Source organism: Scyliorhinus torazame, chromosome 22, assembly GCF_047496885.1.
Source record: "Scyliorhinus torazame isolate Kashiwa2021f chromosome 22, sScyTor2.1, whole genome shotgun sequence".
Classification (NCBI taxonomy): domain Eukaryota; kingdom Metazoa; phylum Chordata; class Chondrichthyes; order Carcharhiniformes; family Scyliorhinidae; genus Scyliorhinus; species Scyliorhinus torazame.
Genome location: NC_092728.1, coordinates 98,999,274 through 99,013,898, shown reverse-complemented (window position 1 = coordinate 99,013,898; position 14,625 = coordinate 98,999,274). Strand labels below are relative to the sequence as shown.

Below are 14,625 nucleotides of genomic sequence, written 5' to 3'. Positions count from 1 at the left end.
CCCCTAAAGGTGCGGAGAATGGTTCACGCCACTCCGTCCCGCCTCGATCCCCCGCCCCGCCGGGTAGGGGAGAATCCCGCCCGTGGAGTTCACCCTGTGCAGGGGCTTACTCCACATCTCATCATCCATTATAGGTCCCACCTCCCTCTCCCACTTCACCTTCACCCCATCTGTCAAATCCGAATCGTCAGACAGAATTCGCACAAAATTCCTTATCTGGAGATACCGGAATGATTTCGACCCCACAAGCCCAAACTTCACCGACAATTCCTCCACGCTGGCAAAACGTCCCTCTAAAAACAAATCTCCGAATCTCTCAAGCACCTTCCCTTCCCACACCCGAAATGTGGCGTCCAATCTCGATGGCTCTAATAAGTGATTGGCACATTTAGGGGCCGACCTCGACGAGGATCCGAGCTTAAAATGCTGCCTGAAGTGTCTCCATATCCTTAAGGTAGACATGACCACTGGGTTCGAGGAGTACCCAGCTGGAGAAATCGGAAGCAACGCACTCAGACGACTCCCTAAATGACCCCACCTCTAACTGTCCCCAAACGGAACCTGGGTCACTGAACCACCCCAGCACCTTCTCAACATTAGCCGCCCAAAAATAACAAAGCAAATTCGGCAATGCTAGGCCCCCCCGACTGCCTATCCCTCTGAAGAACTACTCTACAGATCCTCGGAGTCCTGCCTGCCCATATAAAGGATGAGGTCAACCTATTAACCCTCCCAAAAGAAGAGTTAGGGAGGAAGATAGGAAAACATTGAAACAGAGACAAGAGTCTTGGAAGAATGCTAATTTTAATAGACTGGAATCTGCTCGCCAGGGACAGAGGAAGGTTGTCCCACTTTTGTAGATGGGACTTAACCTTGTGCACCAGACTTGCGAAGTTCAATTTATGCAGCCGGGCCCAATCATGGGCCACCCAGACTCCCAGGTACCTGAAGCTAGAGCTGGCCAAGCAAAAAGCCAGCACCCTCCAAGTTGGCTCACCTCCCCAAGGGGTGAACCGGAAAACATTCACTCTTTTCCAGATTCAATGTAACCCGAAAATGAACCAAAACTCCTTGATAGCTCCATTATATCCCCCATGGTGGGGACTGGTCTATAACATAAAGCAGCAGAACATCAGCATATAGGGATATCCTCTTTATTCCTTCCACATGCCCGAAACCCTCAAAGCTATGGCTAAGGGCTCAATTGCTAATGCAAATAAGAGGGGAGACATTGGTCACCCCTATTCAAATGGAAGTACCCCAAACTCAAGGAATTGGGATGAACACTAGCCAAGGGGGCCCTATACAACAGCCATACCCATGAAATCAATTTTGGCCCCAGACCAAACCTTTCCAGAACTTTGAAAAGTTACCTCCACTCCATCCTGCCTTCTCGGCATCGAAGGACACAATCCTCCTCTGCTGGGGCTTCTCGGAACGGGGAGAAGCCTCCGAATACTGGCTGACAATTGCCGGCCTTGGACAAAGCCTGTCTGATCCTCCGCAATCACCCCAGGGAGCAGGGGCTCCCAACTTTACCGCCAACACCACAGCCAGTATCTTGGCGTCCACATTTAACAGAGAGATAGGCCGGAATGACCCACACTCTGTTGGGTCCTTATCCTTCTTCAACAATAGTGAAATGGAGGCCTGCGAGAGTGTAGCGGGCAGGGATCCTCAGGACTGATATCCATCAGTGACAGGACCAAGAATGTTCCAGACTGAGATAGATGGATTTTTGATCTGGTGATAAGTGAAGTTGAGGCAGAAGAGCAGCCACAGTCTTATTGAATGAGCCAAATGATATGTTGTGTTGCCCTATTATGTATTTTCTTTTATTCCCTTTTCTTCCCATGTACTTAATGATCTGTTGAGCTGCCCGCAGAAAAATACTTTTCACTGTACCTCGGTACACGTGACAATAAACAAATCCAATCCAATCCAAATGATCCACTCCTGCTCCTCAAATGTTCTTTTCATTAGAAACGGGATCAATAGGCCATTCGGCCCCTTGAACCTGCTCTATCACTCAATAAGGTCACAGTGGATCTGATTGTGTCCTTAACTCTATTTCCCTGGCTGGCCTCCAGAAATCTCTCACTCAGCCTTGAATATCACAGAATCGTTACGTTACCGAGGGAAGCCATTTGGTCCATTGTGTCGGCAGCAGCTCTCCAAACGAGCAGCATGCCTTTTCCCCCTACCCCTGCACAAAAATAATCATCTAATACCCTCCTGAATGCCTCGTTTAAACCTGCTTCCACCACGCTTCCAGGCAGAGCACTCCAGACCCCAGACGCTCACTGTGTGAAAAGGATTTTCCTCACAGCGCATTTGCTTCTTTTGCAAATCACTTTAAATCTGTGCCCTCTCGTTCTCGATCCTTTCACAAGTGGGAACAGTTTCTCCTTGTCTACTCTACCCAACTCCCTGTGCCCTCTCGTTCTTGATCCTTTCACTAGTGGGAACAGTTTCTCCCTGTCTACTCTACCCAACTCCCTGTGCCCTCTCGTTCTCGATCCTTTCACTAGTGGGAACAGTTTCTCCCTGGCTACTCTACCCAACTCCCTGAATTTTATGATTTTGAACACCTCTCAAATCTCCTTTTGGCCTTCGTCTCTCCAAGGAGAACACTCCCAACTTCTCCAATCTCTCTTCCCAATTGAAGTTACTCATGTCATGTTCTGTAGACTGGCCGAAGTGAAAAGATGAACTACGGAACATCTAGTTTAAATAATTTATTGTAGAACAACTGCGTGATAAGATAACTACGATAAATAATATAATAAACTACTGACACTACTTAACTATTGTAGAGCTACTGCAAAATAGGTCTATCCTCCAGCACAACCTACTCCCAACTCCCCAAACTACAGGGTCACGTGGTGGGTTTACACTGCCACCGAGTGGTCAGATGTCATGCATAACAAGATGTACAAACTTGCTTTATGCATATCATCACAACTCATCCCTGACGCTGTTCTTGTAAACCTCTTCTGCACCCTCTCCAATGTGTTCACATCCTTCCTCTAGTGTGGCGCTCTGAATATTCCAGTTGAGGCCAAACTAGTGTCTTGTCTAAGTTCAGCATAACCTCCTCGCTCTTGTACTCTATACCCCTATTAATAAAGCCCAGAATACTTTATTAACTGCTCTCCTCACCTGTTCTGTCACCTTCAATGACCAATGCACATATACACCCAGGGCCCTCTGCTCCTGTATCCCTTTAAGAATTTTACCCCTTATTTTATATTGTTTCTCTATGTTCTTCCTACCAAAATGCATCACCACACACGTCTCCGCATTGAACTTCATCTGCCACCTAGCTGCCCGCTCCACCAATTTGTCTACGGCCTTTTGAGGTTCTACATTGTCCTCTTCAGAGTTTACAATACTTCCAAGTTATGTGTCATCCACAAACCTTGAAATTGTCCTTTGCACACTAAGATCTAGATCATTAATATATTATCAGGAAAAGTATGGGTCCCAATACTGACCCCTGGGGAACTCCACTACAAGCCTTCCTTCAAGCTGAAAAATATTGACTGGGCATTACTCTCTGCTTCCTATTATTCAGACAATTCTGTATCCATGTTGCTACCGTCCCTATTATGCCATGAGCTGAGGAATAACGTTTCTCACAGGTCTGTTGGAGGCACAATATATTCAATGACCCAGTCTCCACTGCTCTTTGGGAAAGAGAATTCCAAGGTCTGCCAGCCATCGGAGAAAAAGAATTCCTCCGCATTTCCTTACTTCAATATAGAGTAAAATCAGGTGGGGTTTAAAAACAACTTGGCCAAAAACGGGCAGATAATTGCCACCAATGTCTTTACCGCAGGTTATACCAGGTGAGAGCTTACGTTTCAACATGGGTTGAATGGTAACCATGGGTTGGCAGCGTGGTAGCACACGTGGCTAGCACTGTGGCTTCACAGCACCAAGGTCCCAGGTTCTATTCCCCGCTGGGTCACTGACTGTGCGGAGTCTGCACGTTCTCCCCGTGTCTGCGTGGGTTTCCTCCGGATGCTCCAGTTTCCTCCCACAGTCCAAAGACGTGCAGGTTAGGTGGATTGGGCATGCTAAATTGCCCTTAGTGTCCAAAAAAGGTTAGGAGGGGTTATTGGGTTATGAGGATAGGGTGGAAGTGAGGGCTTAAGTGAGTCGGTGCAGACTCGATGGGCCGAATGGCCTCCTTCTGCACTGTATGTTCTATATTCTATACATATGGACGATAAGGGAATAGTGTAGATGGGCTTTAGAATGGTTTCACAGGTCGGCGCAACATCGAGGGCCGAAGGGCCTGTACTGCGCTGTAATGTTCTATGTTCTATGTATGTTCTATGTATATATGTATCCATGGGTCTGAGCCCTCGTTTACAAACCTTCGCCCAGACGGGATTTCTCGCACTCCCAGCCAGGAGTCATCGACAGGTGGCGGGAGAGGGGTGCTGCTGGTGGTGGTGTTGATGTCGCCGATGATATTTAAGGCTTCCTTCAGGGCGTGGTACATCCTTAGCATGTCGTCACGACGCTGTGCCTGCTCGGGGGATTCCTCCATCAGGATGTTCTGGTCGGCACACGAGTAGAGTTGAGCCAGTAACTCGGACTGGATGAAGTCTTTTGTCTGTCGCAGGTGGTAAAGGGAAAGGAATCGATGTTAGTCTTGAACAGAGCTTTAACCCGTCTACAAATAACACTCAAGGCCACCCAGCTGGAATGCAAATGGGCTGAACCACTCCGGCCCGGCCCTGCCTGACCCCGAGGAGAAACTCAGACGCCAAGGCCTCCCCGCGTGAGCGCTCTTGGGCCAGCCTCCCAGCCAGTCCCAATGCACCCGCTCACACTAATAGTAATGAAGCCAGTCCAGCAAGTGCATGATCTTTGTCATTGTATAATCCACCAGACAGGGTACCAGCAGTAATCCAAGATGGAGGTCTCCAGGCCCTCAGGAACAAAATGGCTCTTCCACACTGGAAGAGTGCCGCTGGTGGCAGAAACCAGCTCCTCCTGCTGTTGGTTGCACTCCGAATAGACGTGACTCGGAGCCAGTTGACACCGGAGGTTGAATTATATCAGTCTCTGGATTCCCCTCCCCAGTGGTCCACTGAGGGGAACACCAGCTGCCCCGCAGTTATTTAAAGGCTAATTGACTACCACCATTCTGGATGAGGAAGGCCATTGGCAGTCTGGCAGCCCTCCAGAACAATGGCATGCAGTGTTGGATGAGGATTTGGGTAAGTGTTTGGGGTTTCATTTGGTGTCAAGCTAGCAGGCCTTGTAGGGGACTGGAAAGGAGGGGTTGAGGAGGGTGCGGGGTGGGCTGGGGTTTGAGAGGTATTGGGGAGAGGGCATTCTGGGTGGGGGAGGGGGTGGGGAAACAGGAATTGGTAAACCTGACTGGGGTCCTCTGATGAGTCCAGGGGCCTGTTCAGGAAGGAGACCTCCCCCCCACTCCCCCCCCACCCCCCCCTCCCCGTCCACCACCAGCCTGGGCTGGAAAACCTGCCAGGTTGCAGGCCCCTTGGCATGGATCTTTCCCGCTGGGAAAGTGCTCACCGCCACTTTCTCAGACGCAATTAGGGATGGGCAATAAATGCTGGCCCAGCCAGCAATGCCCAGATCCCAAGAATGAGCTTCTATGAAGTCCATTGACGAAGGCAGGAATAAACGTTTCCGCAAGCGGACGGGAGGTCGACAAGATATTTTTTTCACGAATACCGGGCCCTCGCTATACAGAGAAACGGAACACGGTCATAGGTAGGATGTGGAAAACGGGCCCCTGTACTCACGTTGATAATCATGAGATGCATGATTGTCTTAGGCATGAGGTCCCGGATGGTTTTGTTGACAATTCCCATGTACGAGTCAACCAGGTTCCGGATAGTTTCCACCTGTCTCTCCAGCTGAGGGTCCATCGAATGCATGAAGTTGTCGCCGGAGCCGTTCTCTTCATTCTCGCTTTGCTGCTCAGTGCGAAGTGAAAGGAAACGGCAGATTTTAGCCAGACATTCTTTGAACGAGACTCAACATTACACAAAGGGCCTCAAGCGATGGAATCCGCACCCCTCCCCTCCCCCACTGCTTCTCCAGACATATGGTACCGTTCAGATTCCAGCATCAGAATAACTTATAAAAGCAGCCTTATGCTTCGGTGCTGACCCAAGACTTTTTGAAAAGGAGTGAATTCCAAAGTGCTCAGAGTGGGGGGGGGGGGGGGGCGGAATCACCTCCAAGTACTCGTGCGGCCTCAGGAATCCCCCGGAAATATTCCCGAGAGAACACACTTCCAGTAACACACACTCACCTCCTGCGCCCCGACCAAAACCCTTTTCCCACCTCCATCACTGTGCCGTAGAGTCATAAGAGTTGTACAGCACAGCAGGAGAGGCCCTTCGGCCCAGCGGGTCTGTGCCAGCCATCAAGCACCTGTCTATCGAGTCTTAGTTTCCAGCATTTGGTCCGTTGCCTTGTATGCTATGGCGTTTCACCTGCTCCTCAAATGTTGTGAGGGTTCCCACCTCTGCCACCCTTTCAGGCAGCGACTTCCAGATTCCCAACCACCCTCTGGGTGAAAACGTCTTTCCTCAAATCCCCTGCCCCCTTATCTTACCAACGGCTGAGGGACCTGACACAGTGCTTCTATTATAGGAAGCGCTTTCTGCTGGTTTGTAACAGGTAACCTGTGCCGATACAACAATGTATGAGCTACCACGACAAATGTGAAAACAGAATTATCAAGACGTGGGGACCAATCCCAGAAATTTGCTAATGTATCCAAACTAAAGGAAGCCACTTTCTCCTCCCCATTTTCTTAAAGTAGAGCAGTATTTTTCAAGTAATATCTAAATTGTTTAATGTAAAAATGTAGCTTCCAGCAGGCCCCACAGTTTAGAAGTTTAAAACGATAAGCTCTACCCATGCTGGGGACAGATCATCTTTTTCTCAATATACTTTTAGACAAATTTATTTTCAAAATTCTTTCGTGGGTTGTGAACATCACTGACAAGGCCAGTAGTTGTTGCCCATCCCTAGTTGCCCTTTTATGGTGTGGTTTGCTAGGCCATTGCAGAGGGCAGTTGAGAGTCAGCTGTGGGGTCTAGAGTCATATGTAGGTCAGACCTGGTAAGAGTGACAGATTTCTTTCCCTAAAGGACATTAATGAACCAGATGGGCTTTTACGACAATCAATGGTGGCTTCATGATCGCCAGCTGCCATGGTTGGATTTGAACCTATGCCCCGTAGCTTTAACCTAGACCTCAGGACGACCGATCCAGTGACCATTACCACTCTGCCACCCTCGCCCCCAATGTTGATGAAGAACAAGAGAGAAGAACAGCTCAGTCAAACCATCAGGTCAGCGAGTTGCACAGACCACGGGCGAAATTCTCCCCAAATGGCGCGATGTCCGCCGACGGGCGCCCAAAACGGCGCCAATCAGACGGGCATCGCGCCGCCCCAAAGGTGCAGAATGCTCCGCATCTTTGGGGGCCGAGCCCCAACATTGAGGGGCTAGGCCGGCGCCGGAGGGATTTCCGCCCCGCCAGCTGGCGGAAACGGCCTTTGTTGCCCCGCCAGCTGGCGCGGAAACGACATCTCCAGGCGGCGCATGCGTTGGAGCGTCAGCGGCCGCTGAAAGTTTCCCGCACATGCGCAGTGGGGAGAGTCTCTTCCGCCTCCGCCATGGTGGAGACCGTTGCGGAGGCGGAAGGGAAAGAGTGCCCCCACGGCACAGGCCCGCCCGCGGATCGGTGGGCCCCGATCGCGGGCCAGTCCACCGTGGGGACACCCCCCGGGGTCAGATCGCCCCGCGCCCCCCCCCCCCAGGACCCTGGAGCCCGCCCACGCCGCCTTGTCCCGCCGGTAAATAGGTACTCTAATTTATGCCGGCGGGACAGGCAATTTATCGGCGGGACTTCGGCCCATCCGGGCCGGAGAATCGAGTGGGGGGGCCCGCCAACCGGCACTGCCCGATTCCCACCCCCGCCGAATATCCGATACTGGAGACTTCGGCAACCGGCAGGGGCAGGATTCACGGCGGCCAACGGCCATTCTCCAACCCGCTGGGGGGTCGGAGAATGACGTCCCACGTTCCATCTCATCTTCCCATAGATGTACCCAAGATATTCACCCTCCTGGGGTAAAGTTCTGCACCACACATTCGTATTGCCCGAAGGAAGTCCTGCTTAACTCCAGAAATGTTCATCCGCCCTCAAGTAACACTCTTCCATCCTGCTGCCCCCTCCCGAGGCAACATCCTTCCTTCCCTATCCCACTCAGGAACTATTGTGTCCCAGGGACTGTATCATTCAAGCATGCAGCACTCTCGGAGGGATTGACAGGTCAGATGCTGAGAGACTGGCATGTCCCTGGGGTGGTGAATCTAGATTCAGGGGCTATAATCTCAGGATATGGTGTCGGCCATTTTGTACTCAGCTAAGGAGAAATTTCTTCACTCAGAATCTTTGGAATTCTCTGTCCCACGGGGCTGTGGGAGCTCAGTCGTCGAGTTTATTCAAAACTGGGATCAATATTATCAGACACTAAAGGAATCAAAGGATATGGGAATGGGGGAAGGGAAGCAGCAGAGTTAAGGTCGACACTGAATGATGAAGGATGCTCGAAGGGCCGAATGATCCTATTTCTTATGTTCTTTTTTCATTATCTCTGTCTAAGTGCCACCCTTATTAGCCACAATCTCAACCCCAACCAAATAATCAACCCTCTTTGAAAGTGTTAATGAACTCAGCCTGAACTTCTGCTCGCTTCCTTTTTTATCTATTTCTTCTATTTCTTCTATCTGCCTTCAGAGCTGTGCTCCCGAATCCTGAACTGTGTCTTAATCGAAGAGCGAGCTTCTATCTACATAGACATCCACCCTTCCGAGCGGAGCATCGATTTGTTTATGACTGCAAGAGCGGAGCTTCTGACAAACAAACACCAACCATGTAAATCCATTCCGAAATCGCGGGGAGGGATACATTTACTCAGCTTTACCTGCACACCTTAAGCCTCCCGCTGGCCCTGGGTAATGAATAGGGTCACTTTCACAAAGGCAAAATAACGTGAGATGCTGGAGTCTGAAAATAAAACCCCAGGAAATGCCTGAAATTCTCACCAGGTCTGGCAAAATCTATGGAGAGGAACAGAGTTAACGATCCAAGACTTGATGTCTGAAAGATACAAGTTCAGATGAAAGGTCACTGACCTGAAGCGTCAACTGTGGGCAGGATTTTCCAGTCCTGCCCTCGATGATTCCCGCCACGGGCGGGACCGGAATGTCCTGGCCTCTGTTCCTCCCCGTGGCAAATGCTGCCGGACCTGCTGAGAATTTCCAGCATTTTCTGTGTTTATTAAGATCACATTTTGTGCTTACCGACTCTAGTTGGGCGTATCCCTGGAGGAATCAGGGTGCAAGGGTACCACCACCCTGCCCCTGCCATCGATCATCCATCGTCTTAGTGCCCTGCCTTCCTCAGCCAATCGGAAAGCGGACAGACCCTTCAATATCCCAACATCAGTCGAACAACACTTCCCCATATTCTCCCCGTGTCTGCGTGGGCCTCATCCCCACCACTCAAGGATGTGCGGGGAAGGTAGATTGGCCACCCTAAATAGGGCAGCACGGTAGCACAGTGGTTAGCACAGTTACTTCACAGCTCCAGGGACCCAGGTTCAATTCCGACCTTGGGTCACTGTCTGTGCAGAGTCTGCACGTTTCCCCGTGTCTGCGTGGGTTGCCTCCGGGCGTTCCGGTTTCCTCCCACAATCCAAAGATGTGCAGGTTAGGCATATTGGCCATGCTAAATTGCCCTTAAGTGTCCTAAAAGGTTAGGTGGGGTAACTGGGTTACGGGTGTGGGCTTAAGTGGGATGCTAATTCCAAGGGCCAGTGCAGACTTGATGGGCTGAATGGCCTCCTTCTGCACTGTAAATTCTATGATTCTATGATAAATTGTCCCTTAATTTTAAAAAACAACAGCCCTCAACTCCACCTCCAATATCTGAACAATTAATGAACAAAAGCTTTCAAAGTAAGTGACAAAAGCTGCCCATTTTCTCCTAACCGCCATGAGATTTCTGCAGCGGTGCTGGGAGAAGTGGCCACGAGATCAATCTTTAATTATTACAGATGCCAGGGCAACCCGAGAGGCTTGGAAACCTCTATTGGAGGTGCCGACTCGGGCGATTGTTCATTGTGAGTTCTCAGACACTGACTGTGCCAGAGTGCACCTCAGAGATCAACAGCGAAAAATGTACAAAGTTATTTATGGCTTTGCCTTTGGGTCTGGCATTTCGCGCCGGATTTGGGTGCTGGATTCCACCAAGGCAGAGAGGTTCACCAACGTTGCTTGTTGCTGTTTATACGGGACGTTAATGCCTGTTTGAGCAAAGTACTAGGAGGCAGTCCCTGTATCTTCACACGCCACCAACTCCAGGAAAGATGGGGGCAGCACGGTAGCACAGTGGTTAGCACTGTGCTTCCCAGCGCCAGGGTCCCAGGTTCGATTCCCGGCTTGGGTCACTGTCTGTGCGGAGTCTGCACGTTCTCCCCCTGTCTGCATGGGTTTCCTCCGGGTGCTCCGGGTTTCCTCCCACAGTCCAAAGATGTGCGGGTTACGTGGATTGGCCACGCTAAATTGCCCCTTATTGTCCAAAAAAGGTTAGGTGGGGTTACTGGGTTACGGGAATAGGATGGAGTTGTGGGCTTAGGTGGGGGGCTCTTTCCCAGGGCCGGCACTGACTCGATGGGCCGAATGGCCTCCTTCTCCACTGTAAATTCTGATTCTATGAAGCGATCATTTGGCTGAAAAATGCAGTGGCCACTCGGGAGGGTAGCCTGTCTTAGAGTGCACGATACCAGTGTTGTCCACGAGGCAGATGTGGCAGAGAGGGAATCCAGATGTGTCCGAATGCATTTCTGTTACATAAATAAAAATTGAAGTGATAGAACACCACCAAAGGACACGCGGTCTCAGTTGTTATATTGGCCTGGCGTATGACTGTGAACGCAAGCCTTCTTGCGTGTTTGTCGGTAAGGTGACGAAACACGAGTGTGTGAAGGTTTTAACCGTTGCTGTGACTGCTGTTGTTCACTGAGCGATGGCAGAGGTTTGTTAAGTAAAACGACACGTGCAATGTACACTTGCCTGTATTAAAAGTAGGGCTTCTATTTTTTAAAACTATAAGACTGGCTAAAAAAAGAACCTTGCCGCAATCACTCGCCAGCAATTTCTTTTTTATTTATAAATTTAGAGTACCCAATTCACTTTTTCTAATTAAGGGGCAATTTAGCGCGGCCAATCCACCTAGCCTGCACATCTTTGGGTTGTGGGGGCGAAACTCACGCAAACACGGGGAGAATGTGCAAACTCCACACGGACAGTACCTGGTGCCGGGATCGAACCTGGGACCTTGGCGCCATGAGGCAGCAGTGCTAACCACTGCGCCACCGTGCTGCCTCGCTTGCAATGTCTATTGGACAACACTGCCAATGATGCATGGTACACACAAAAACACATCGAAAAAATATCACACACTGAGTACTGGACATGCAGCTACTGAGAGGCTGGGATGACTTTGGACAGACAAATACCAATCGGGAGCCAGAAACAGTGCAAACAAACAAACAGAAATCATCGTGCAAATTTAATTTCGACATGCAGAAACCGGGATTAGAATTCCGGGGGAAAGAAAGAACGCAGCCAGAAGAAACTCCGAAACTGGAAAGAAAGAGGAAAACTCCAGTTCCACATCAAGAGGAAAGAGGTGCTTCTGGAGACAAACAAACCTACTTACATTTTCTTTATCCTGGGTCAAAGGTGATGCAAATTAAACCAATAACAGGGAGGAAGAACATTCATTTAGCGCATTAGTCACTCGTTTAGCAACTAAGGGCAAGTAAGATATAAAAGGCAAAGCACAGCATTGGTAGAGGCACCACAGCTTACCTCACCGAGTGCTACTAAGACTAAAGAGTGACTGGCACATCAGATTCAGACCAAACTTTGTGGAAAGGTCAGAGGTCAACAAGTCTGGGACCTTGTTGTACTCTTTCGGTCGGTAGCCGCAACGCTTTGTCCCTTCAGCTGTCTTTTGCCCCCTTATCTGGTGTCGCTCCGTGCTACAAGTGGTTGTTTCTTCCCCACCTGAGCTGCTTGGTCATGAAGGGCGTCGCCATCCCGCGCCATGCCGCTCTCCTCTAGAGTCAACATGGCCACACCTTCCCGCAGGAGACGGTGATCAGGAGGAGGAGGCGCCTTGGGTGATTTTCCCTTTCCCAGCCACCACTGTTCTCTTGCTCGAGATCAACTTGCTCAACAAAAACTTGGGAAGTGTGGGGGGTTTGGGGGGGGGGGGAGGGGGGGTGTCAGGCCTGGGATCTTCCTGGTTCATTGGGCTATTACAATCACTCGAGTCCGGGAGAAGGATTCAAACCGAGAGGTTTAATCAACAAACCAAAGCGAAGCCGCGGGGATTACAACTAGTCCCAGACGGGCCTATCCGGAGATGCCAGTTCCAATCCCGGCCAGCTGTGATTGGTGGGTTTTAATGAGTCCCGTTGTTAGGCCTCCGCCCCCCAGCGGGGGAGATAGTGTTCCACGGGCACCACGGGTCCACTCCGTGCGTCCCGTGGGGGGTTATTATATGTACGTTTTAAAGTTGCTTTTGAACTGTAAAAGCTGATGACATAAATCGTGAGGGGAGTGAAAGAAGTGATAATGCTGAGTTGTAACAGTATACATCACTCGTTGGGCGCGATCTAATTGAAATAAAAATAGAGTCTGTTCCGGGGCGGATTAGGGGGTCGTTCCCAGTGCTTGTACCCTCCGGAGGCCGCATATTGCATTATTTCCCATTCTGAAGGGGCTCCGGAGACTGGAGCTCCCAGTGCAGGAAGGGATTGGGACGCCATTTTTAAATGGCTCCCGATTTCTCGATCACCTGACGCTACCCCCAGAGGTCCCCCCCCCCCGCGCCACACACCCAAACTCACCTACAAAGGGGGTCAACAAGCCCCCACCCCCCCGCACCCAACCTCACACAGGCAAGGCACCCCCCCCCCCCCCCCGGCATGATCCCGGCGCGGGCAAAATGCCAGCCTGGAACCCTGCCAATGCCACCTGAACACCCAGGTGGTGACAGACTGGCACCCAGGTGGCATTGCCAGGGTGCCATGATGGTGCTGCCAGGGTGCTCGGCTGGCAGTGCCAAGGTGTCCGGGTGACACCAGCAGTGCAAGGGTACCACCCCGTCCAGCGGCGAACCACCCGGGGGCTTCCACTCTCCTGGGAGACTCTTACCCCCCCCGGTACCGTTCTGCCTGGTCCCCGCTTGTGGGGAATTCTAACAGAGAACCTGAAGAAAGCCCAAGGATATCAGCTGATTTGGAACGGGTTCATTATTGTGACAATTTTAATAATAATAATCTTTACTGTAGGCTTACATTAACACTGCAGTGAAGTTACTGTGAAAAGCCCCTAGTCACCACACTCTGGCACCTGTTCGGGTACACAGAGGGAGAATTCAGAATGTCCAATTTACCTAATAAGTATGTCTTTTGGGACTTGTGGGAGGAAACCGGAGCACCCGGAGGAAACCCTACGCAGACACGGAGAGAACGTGCAGACTCCGCACAGACAGTGACCCAAGCCGGGAATCGAAACTGGGACCCTGGAGCAGTGAAGCAACCGTGCTAACCACTGTGCTACCGTGCTGGCCATCACTTCAAAGCTGTTCCTTACTCAGTCTTTTCCATTGCTGATGAACGCTCATTGACCTGAAACTTTAACTCTGGTTCTCCCTCCACAGACACTGCCTGACCTGCTGAGACTTTCCAGTATTTTCTGGTTTTATTTCAGATTTCCAGCATCTGCAGTATTTGGCTTTGGGTACAGCAGAGTTTTAGATTCAGAGTAACCTTCCCCTCGAACAATATCTATCCCCCCACCCCCCAATCACCAACCGCACCCGTTATCATAGAATTTACAGTGCAGAAGGAGGCCATTCGGCCCATCGAGTCTGCACCGGCTCTTGGAAAGAGCACCCTACCCAAGGTACACTCCTCCACCCTATCCCCATAACCCAGTAACCCCACCCAACACTAAGGGCAATTTTGGACACTATGGGCAATTTAGTATGGCCAATCCATACTAAACGGGCAGAAGATAGAAAAGTCTGAGTACACGTGAGTGAGTATGTGCGAGATTGAGTGAGTGAGTATGTGTGTACGAGATTGAGTGAATGAGTGTGCGAGATTGAGTGAGTGTGTGTGTGAGATTGAGTGTGTGAGTGAGTGCGTCAGTAAGTGTGCAAAACTGTGTGAGCTTGCGTGTGAAAGAATATGTGTGTGAGAGCGTGTGTGAGCATGTATGCAAGAGCGTGTGCGAGCGTGTGTGTGCAAGCGTGTGTGCGAGTGTGTGTATGTGAGAATGTGTGTGCGAGAGCATGTGTGCGAGAGCGAGTGTGCGAGAGTGTGTGTGAGCATGTGTGTGAGAGCACATGTGAGAGAGCGTGTGTGTGAGCAAGCGTGTGTGTGAGCAAGCGTGTGTGAGAGAGATGGTATGTGTTTGTGTGTGAGAGTCTGTGTGAGAGAGAGTATGAGTGGGCGTGGGAGTGAGTGTG

At 50.6% G+C, this 14,625-nt stretch overlaps 1 protein-coding gene across 8 annotated transcripts in view; it reads right to left on the bottom strand.

Annotated features, from left to right (window-relative positions):
• LOC140399264 (dynamin-1) overlaps nucleotides 1-14,625 on the bottom strand; it is a 309,201-nt gene that overhangs the window by 35,072 nt on the left and 259,504 nt on the right. For 5 of the 8 annotated variants that reach the window (XM_072488710.1, XM_072488714.1, XM_072488711.1 and 2 more), the window contains 3 exons: nucleotides 11,800-11,811; nucleotides 5,793-5,966; nucleotides 4,386-4,627 (listed from right to left, as the gene is read on the bottom strand). In XM_072488710.1, coding sequence (XP_072344811.1) covers nucleotides 4,386-4,627; nucleotides 5,793-5,966; nucleotides 11,800-11,811 — 428 coding nt within the window. The remainder of the gene's footprint in view (nucleotides 1-4,385; nucleotides 4,628-5,792; nucleotides 5,967-11,799; nucleotides 11,812-14,625) is intronic. The other 3 variants (XM_072488715.1, XM_072488716.1, XM_072488717.1) reach the window with 1 other exon arrangement.